Here is an 8562-nt window from a genome sequence, read left to right as displayed (position 1 = left end):
AAAATAAACAAATAATAATAAACAATTTAAATAATAAATTAATATAAAAATAGTAAAAACAAACATATGAAAAAATAACAAAAAATAACAAAACAAACCTTGCAAATAAAACAAAAAGTAAAAAATAAAAATTATAAACCATGTTGTGCGGATCAACAACTAGTTAAATAAAAATTTGTCTCCTGGTATATCGATAGACTAAAATAAAATCTAGTCACAAATATATAAATGTAAATTTAATGAGTCCGTATGCGTCTTTTCACGAAAATAAAGCTAGCATTCGATACAATTGCACAAAAGTCCGAATCAAAAGTATATATTATACACATTTGTTACTTATTTTGTGTGTATATATATTTTTCTTGTAAAAATCCAACACTATCTCTCCTTTCACATTCACCACATCCCCCACTAGAGAAAGAAAGAGACATATCTCTCTCTCTTCTCTCTTCTCTCCTCTCTCGTCTTCGCTTTCAGATTGAGTTTGACTCTTCGCCAGCCACCGCCTCTCTCCATCAATGGCGACACCATACCTCTCCCTTCAACCTCTTTAAGTAAAAAAACAAAACCCTTTTTGCTATCTCCTCTCCAACACGCTTCATTTTTGCAAAACCCTAGATTCTATCACAAACACAACCTTGTCTTGTTTATGTTCTTGTGTTCTTCCACATGTCCCAATGGATTCTTGTAATAGTGGAAGCTTGCAATCTTCAAGCGACGACCATGACTCTTCATCAACTGGTGCTCCACCACCACAAGATCACTCCTCTTTCTTCTTCCCTCCTTACCAACCACCACCACAACCTTCTTCCTCTACCTTCTACGGCGACCCAACAACTCTCTCTTCCTCCTCTTCCTCTTCCGCTACTTACCTAAACTTTGTAAACAACCTCATCTCCGATGACATTTTCAACCAAAACCATCTCCTCCCTCCTCCTCCACCACCACCACAACCTCCTCCTCCTCCTCCTTCTTCCTCCCGAAACCCTAGAAAACGTACAAGAGCTTCAAGAAGAGCACCAACCACTGTCCTCACCACCGACACTTCTAACTTCAGAGCTATGGTTCAAGAATTCACCGGCGTCCCTGCTTCTCCTTTCTCTCACCCTTTCTCCTCCACTACTCGCCGTTTCGATATCTTCCGATCTCCCTCCGACTCTCTTACTTACAACCCTTTTCGTCCCATCCCACAAAAACCTTTGATTCCTTCATCATCACCATCTTCTTTACTCAACCATCTTCACACAACTACTTCCATGACCTTCCCAGATCTACCTCTCCCTCAGACTCAGACTCAGACTCAGACTCACCAAGTTTCTACATTTCAGTCTCTCTTATCACACCAACATCATCATCAAACAACACTCTCTCCTCTTCACGAGCTTGACTCAATGAACCTCGGATCATTACATCAACATCATCACCATCCAACTGCTGATGATAACCACCAGCTAATGATGAGACAGTTCTCGGAGTTTGACCGTCGGACGTCGGAAAAGAGACCGGAGAATCACAATAATGTCTCATCTTCTTCTTCAGCTCCGACCAAAGGCTCTTCAGGTACTACTACTACAACTACAACTACAACAACAACAGTTGATCCCTGGATTTGCCCTACAGATTCAAATAAATAATTAAATTTCATATATACATTATTTTTTCTTAAACCATATCTTATAATGTTAAATCTAGTATTATTGTAGTCACTAAGATTGAATTATCAGATTTATTTTAAATTTAATGAAATGATATATTCCATCAAAATATTTATTCTTATGTCTAGTGATATTATACTCTGTCTAACACGTTACGATGACCCATAATGGGGTATATGATTCTCCACATGATGTAAGTACACTACTGTATGTAAAATAATGTAAGTATGTGTTTTATAACGTTACAAGTTTGGTTCTTCTTAGGTCTTTGATGAAAAGAATCTAATTCGGATTTGGTTCGTTGGTCTATAACGACAGTTCACACGTGTAATGTGTTTTGTTCCATCGTTACTTTGACATATCTTGCCTCTATGTGTTTTTGTAGTCTAATTAATGTTCCGGCAACTTTATATTAACTACTCTCCCATCCTTGTCTGTACGAAATGGAAAAAACTAGGTCTTAGTGTTTTGTCTTTTTCATTTTTCAACCTAGTTTAAAATTCAAAACATATACACAAAAATATATAGGCAATTTTAATACGTAATGAGATGTTTTCGTGAAATAAAATTTTAATAATCAAATCATCTTGTTTTCTTCATGTGATTCATTTCGACGTTGAAATTAAGTAGTGTCTCATATATAGTCAGTCTCGGCTTAATAGCATATTATTACTGTCACAATGATTACATAGATATTGTGTGATCAGATTTCTGGATTTATATATATAATATTGGTAGTAGAAAAAAAAGAAAAAAAAATCTATATATTAAAAAAATCTAAATCAAATATATAGCTTCGGTTTGAAAAAAAATAGGTTTTAAATTATGTTCTTCTTTGTTTTTGACTTCGGCATCTGTGTTTTTTATATAGAAAAATTGTATTGAATTAAATCAGTTTTTATGGTTTGATTATTCAAGTTTGAATTGATGTAAATCATAAAAATATATAGCTTGATTTTATGATTTGATTTATTCCAGTTTGAATTGAATTAAATCTGTTTGTTCGGTTTGAAAGTATAGCTATTTATATATGTCAAGATCTGCATGTACATTATAATGTTTCGTGCCATTGAAATTTCATGAATATTTTCAATAGGTCGTTCAAATGGAAAAGCATTACATCATTTTGATAATGTTGTAGTATAATTTGAATGATTTGATGAGTCCTAAGTTTTCTGCAAACTGTTCTTCAACTACCAGTACTTTTTTTTAATTAAATTTATAAGCTAATATTCTTTTAACTATGTTCATAATATTCTGAAATAGATAATATATATATATATATATATATATATATATATATATAATACGATTAATGAACTCATCGAAAATAGTTTATAGAAATTTTTTATATATATGATTTCTAAAAATTTCGGGAATGTAATAAAAGTTGACAAGAAGAGTTCTTATCTAGTTCAAATAAAACAAAGTTGTTCTTATCAATGACACATGCCAAAATAAGTCAACTTTAACATATCATTTTCCCTAGAAAGTTTGAATTTTAGTAACCAAAACTTTAGTCTATCATTAAACTATATTTTCTAGACATGTACCAAAATATTAACATATTAGATTAACTTTAGCACCCATTTTAATTTTATCACATATCAAAAGTCAAACCTACGTAAAAAGTGGTGTTTAGGTTAAAACAATAGTGAATCAACTCGTGTAAGTTGTAACGTTAGGTTGTTTGTCCCTTTCTACGGCAAATTTTGCTTTCTTTCTTTCTTTTAGTTATATTTTGAACTAAGTAAACGCTTAATTAGAACCTAAAAGAGAAACCCAACATATGAATGGTCCACTAATACTCTATAGTATCTAATCTAATTAAGGGTTAGGTAACCTGCTTAAACCCTTTTGTAATTACTTATTAAAGGAAATGATAAACTATTTTGAAAACAAACAGTGGAATTATATAGACATGTGGTCACTAGCCTACATTGTTAGAGAGGAATGGTCAAGTTTGTTTTTTTCTTTGAGAAATGTCAATGGACATTTGAGTCATCTCTCTACATACTACATGAAACTGAAAAGTATTTGAAGTTTGAATATTTCTACTGAAAAGTCATTATTGACTAGGAAAGAAGACGGTCCTAATACGTTTTAGTTTGATTAAGATACTAATAACTATCAAAAACTTCTCATTGTTAGGAAGCTAACATGATCTCAAATTGCATTTTGTAGACTTTAGACTCAATAATATAGCTAGCTAGATACTATCTATAGACTATATACATACTTGTGTGCATTGAGAAAACAATGATGAGAAATGGTCGGGGGGGATCAAGTTGGGTAGATATTGAGGGCACGATGAAAGATATAATAATCATAAGCGTTTTTGAGGTGATTTGTGTCTCTTTCTTATTTGGAATCATGTGAAATGGCCCACGCCAGAGAATATTATTATTTCTAGTAATTATGAAAGCATATATATCTCATTTCATTTCGATACGACATCTCCAAATACAGGTTTACATGCACAGAAAAAAAAAAGATCTTCTCATCTACATGTATCTAACGTTTCATATAGTAAATGTAATTTAGCTGGATGAACCATGGGATAAATTAGAACTTGTGACTTATTGCCAAAAGCTTAAGTACGTACGTATAACCAAGTGTGTGATAAGCTTATATAGTTTTGAACCTTTACCTTAATTTAGTGGAAAGCTTGCCTGTTGATTGGGGCCATAGCAAATGCGAAGACAGCCGATATCGTTGAAGATATTTGTTTTTTGAATTTAATGTTAAATTATAGTAAAAATTATTTATATCGTTTTTACAACTAGTGAGTGCAACATGAATTTGAAAATTCGAAAAGTTTTTGTTCAAAGAACTTATTGAATAAACTCAAAGCCTATAGTGAAACCAGATTTGTAAACCTTGTCTATAAAAATATATATCGTTGAAGATTTTCATTACAATTCAATAGTGTAATATGTTTTACTTTTTGTCTTAAGTTTTGTGACTACTACCTCGAGAAATAGAAACAATAGATAGTTGGTAATGTAGTGATGGGTGAAGAGTATCATTAATGTTCTCTAACAACATGCTTGAATCATACATAGCTAGACTATATAGTAAAATGAAAAGAAGAAAAAAAAAACCACCAATTGTGAGCTTTTTGTTTTTTTTGTTTTTCAATACGAATGTAAATATTCATTTCTCTATGACAATTTGAGTTACATGGCTAAGTATAACCTAATACATACATAGTTTCATTCCAAAAAAAGGATAAAATTAAAAAACATGGAAGCATATATGATCACATTCTTGCACCAAATCATTAAATTCAAACAATTAGCATAATGACTACGTACGGTAGAAGACAGTTTGATGCAAGATATAAAAACGAACCCTAAAGTGAATCTAGCTAGAGACCATTGTGGCTCCATAGTGAGCTTTCTTTACTGCTCTATCTCAATTTACTATATCTCAATGTTTGACTGATTTGGCTCGTTGGACTTGGAGTACATACTTTTTCTTTTGTGTTTATTTTGACGCAATATTTTTCGCTAAACTTTTCCAGTTTTCCTAGCTAGGCTTCTTCTAATAGCCATGAGATCTTGTACCATGTCTCTGGCTAACCATACACGTTACATGTCCTTGGCATGCTTTGTTTGTCCATCATCTGCCACTTCGAGCTAGGTCCTTCGAGCTTCCTTAACATCATAAGTCCCATCTCGAACTTACATCATTCTACTTAGTCATTTTGACCGATGCGAAAACCATACTATCATGGTCTTCTATCACTTTTCTTGTGGGCTTTCTCTTCACTATGCATATCACTAAGCATATATATAACACATCTCAATGGTAAATGCCAACTTATACTATTTTTGTTATCTTTTTTTTTCAGCTTTACCTTAGGGCACATTGAGTTTTATGCATTTTCAACAAATAGAACATTCAAAAGTACTAGAGCTGAAAGAAAGAAAGAAATGAAATTAATAAGTTGCATCAAAGTTAGAGCTGGTTTCTCATGATTATAGACTTAAAAAGAGTTATGCTACAATTGGGCCATTATTTTTGTCTGCCTTATTGCTCTGTCTACTGAACTTCAACAACAACCCCACTTGTGTTTTCCACTCTCCCATCTAGTTTTACTCTTGTTTCTTTTTAGTCTAAGAGATGAGGATATATTACAATTTTTTTTTAATATTACAACAGTACAACATGTTAAATTCTCTGAAAATATTACAATTTTTTTAAAAAATATATCAAACATATAACTGAGATAACAAAAAAAAAAAAAATCAAACATATAACTGATTTGGAAAACAACTTTAACTAAAAGTGCTGAGAAGAGCTAATGTTGTGGTACATAGTTTTTTTTTTTTTTTTGAATAATCAAAGAGGTTTTGGACCGAAACCCATACATCCTCTCATGCCCGAAACCAGAGCATGTTATATGGTTTCATCCCAAGCGCTACTCGAACCGGCGACCTCTAAGATTTTGTCAGAGATCTTTACCAATTGAGCTGTTAGCACTTGGTGTGGTACATCGTTTACATATAATATTACCATCTAATTTATCAAATAAATAGTTATTTCCGTAGCATAAGCTTGTACCACCTATTACTATTTCACATGTTAAATATTTGTATATTTAATAATAACCAACTGATATTTTTTTTGGATATAACTTAGTTATATTATTAAAAAAAAAAATTAAAACTCACTAAGAAGAAAAAAAGCTCTCGTGAGGGGATAAAATAGGCGATTCCATCAAGACCACCCTTGTTTGGGCTCAAGACCCTCTTTGTGTACTAGTGGCTTTCATTAGGTTATACAAGAGACTTTTCAGACTGGAAAACTCATTTCCCTTTGCCGTTTTATCCTGTTTAGCAGCCAAAAGTACCTTTTCAGCTTGTCTTTGCTAGATCTATCGTGTTTGTTCTTCGTAGTTCATCCTATCTTTCCCAATAGTGAATCTTCGGAGTTTGGTGTTCGGTCGTCTTTCTCCCTTTCGGTTTGCTAGTCTTCTGGGTGAAGTTGTTTGTTTGTTTTCTCAGCTTGTTTCGCGTGGCTCTAAGAATCTTTCGGTTAGTGAAGCTACTATGTCGTCCGCCATGGATAAGGCGCTTATGGCGATGTCCCTGGAAGAGGAAGAAGAAGTTCCATTTGAAATACCGGATCTCCCAGAATTCTCCTCTATGGAAAGAAACGTTCTAAGTCTCATAGGTCGGACTCTAAACCCTCAATGCCAACCGATGAAAAACCTCATCAGGGATATGCCAAGAAAGTGGCAAAAGCCAGGGAGAATGAGGGGAGTTGCTCTGTCCAATGAAAAATTTCAATTCATTTTCAACTCTGAACATGATTTGCTAGAAGTTTTAGCAAAAGGCGCACACACGTACAACGATTGGTCAATAGGAGTGGATAGATGATATGAGAATCCACCAGCAAACTATCTCCAAATAATTCCTATTTGGGCTCAAATATGGAATTTGCCAGTCAATTACTACACAGTTCAAGCCATCACAGCTTTGGGAGAACTCATTGGTGAAGTTAAAGAGGTTGCTTTCGATCCAGAAATGCCGCAGATCCAAGAATTTGTCCGGGTTAAAGTCTTGTTTGATGTGGCTAGACCTCTGAGAAGATCAAAAGAAGTTAAACTTCCAAAGGGAGGTTCCACAGATAGTGAGGTTTCAGTATGAGAGAGTTCAGAAGCATTGTTATGAGTGTCAACGTTTAACACATGAAAGAGATTTTTGTCCTATTCTGGTCAGAAACAGACAAGAGGCTGCAGATGCTAGAAGAGCTGGGAACCCTATCCCTAAAGCCCAGAAAATCCCTTTCCTCAAGGAAGATGATCCCCTCCTTGGCATTCTAAAGGAAGACCAGGTTGGGATAGATCCTGCGACTGGAAGACAGAGAATAGCGATGGACGTCTTGGAAGGAATGAGGCAATACTTGTTGGTCAATAACAATGAAGATTGGCAAGTCAAGGCCGATAGAATCAAAAAATCTGTCAGTGAAGTGGAAAAAGATCTGATAGCTAAAAAGGTGGTGCTCCGTTTGGAATCGCCTCCGGTGATTCATCATGATGTGAACAAAGACAAAGGACTGGTTTTTGCCTTTAACTCGGAAGGTCCTTCACCTCAAAGGAAAGATCAACTGATTAACCCGATGTCAGAGGCTATCTCTGAAGGATCAAGAGATGTGGGAAGGACTTGGTTATCTGCTCATGAAGCTTCTCAGGAGTCTTCTGTTTTTGGGGATTTTCTGGCCTTGTCTCAACCATTTCAGGATAGAGCAACGGGTTATAGACCTGGTTTCTTTAAAGTTGGGCCTTCCGGCTCTATCCAAAAAAAGAATAAGACCAGAAAGAGACCTCCTAAGGCAGTAAGGAAATATAAACCAAAAGGGAGGAATCTCATTGACGATGATCTAGGAGTAACATCGGTTTTTTCAAGGCTGACAAAGGAGAAACGAAAAGCAGAAGACGAAGGTCCAAGCACTGCTAAACTCACAAAGCTTAATTCTACTAAGGTGATCCCAAATGAGGGATCGCCCAATGTTTAATGAGCATCATCAGCTGGAATTGCCAGGGCTTGGGACGGTCTCAAGATCTGGTAATTCCCCGTCTCAAGGAGATGCGTAAAAAGCACTTCCCTGAGATTTTGTTCTTGATGGAAACGATGCAGTGTAGAGATAACCTTTTTGATGTACAATGTCTTTTAGGATATGAGAGAATGCTTACTGTTGAGCCAATTGGAAAATGTGGGGGGTCTGGCTTTGTTTTGGAAAGGAAGTATTCAGTTGGATGTCTTGTATGAGGATAAGAATTTGATAGATATTCAGGTACAGTTTGGTGCTTCAAATTTTTACCTCTCTTATGTATATGGTGACCCGGATAGTAGTAAGAGAAGTGATGTGTGGGAAAGAATTAGTAGATGTGGGGTTG

The 8562-nt window shown here is 34.7% G+C and overlaps 1 protein-coding gene and 1 pseudogene across 1 annotated transcript; both read left to right on the top strand.

Annotated features, from left to right (window-relative positions):
* Window positions 1-422: 422 nt before the first annotated feature.
* Window positions 423-1911, top strand: LOC17900064 (putative protein TPRXL). Its single transcript, XM_006306279.2, has one exon. It carries the CDS (start codon window positions 678-680, stop codon window positions 1632-1634), a length of 957 nt encoding a protein of 318 aa, XP_006306341.1. The 5' UTR covers window positions 423-677; the 3' UTR covers window positions 1635-1911.
* A 4473-nt stretch (window positions 1912-6384) lies between these two features.
* LOC111832503 lies at window positions 6385-8198 on the top strand (annotated as a pseudogene).
* Window positions 8199-8562: the final 364 nt, after the last annotated feature.

Source organism: Capsella rubella, unplaced genomic scaffold (genome assembly GCF_000375325.1).
Source record: "Capsella rubella cultivar Monte Gargano unplaced genomic scaffold, Caprub1_0 scaffold_1, whole genome shotgun sequence".
In the NCBI taxonomy this organism is placed as follows: Eukaryota; Viridiplantae; Streptophyta; class Magnoliopsida; order Brassicales; family Brassicaceae; genus Capsella; species Capsella rubella.
The sequence above is the reverse complement of the archived record's forward strand: the minus strand, read 5'-3'. Positions and strand labels throughout refer to the sequence as shown.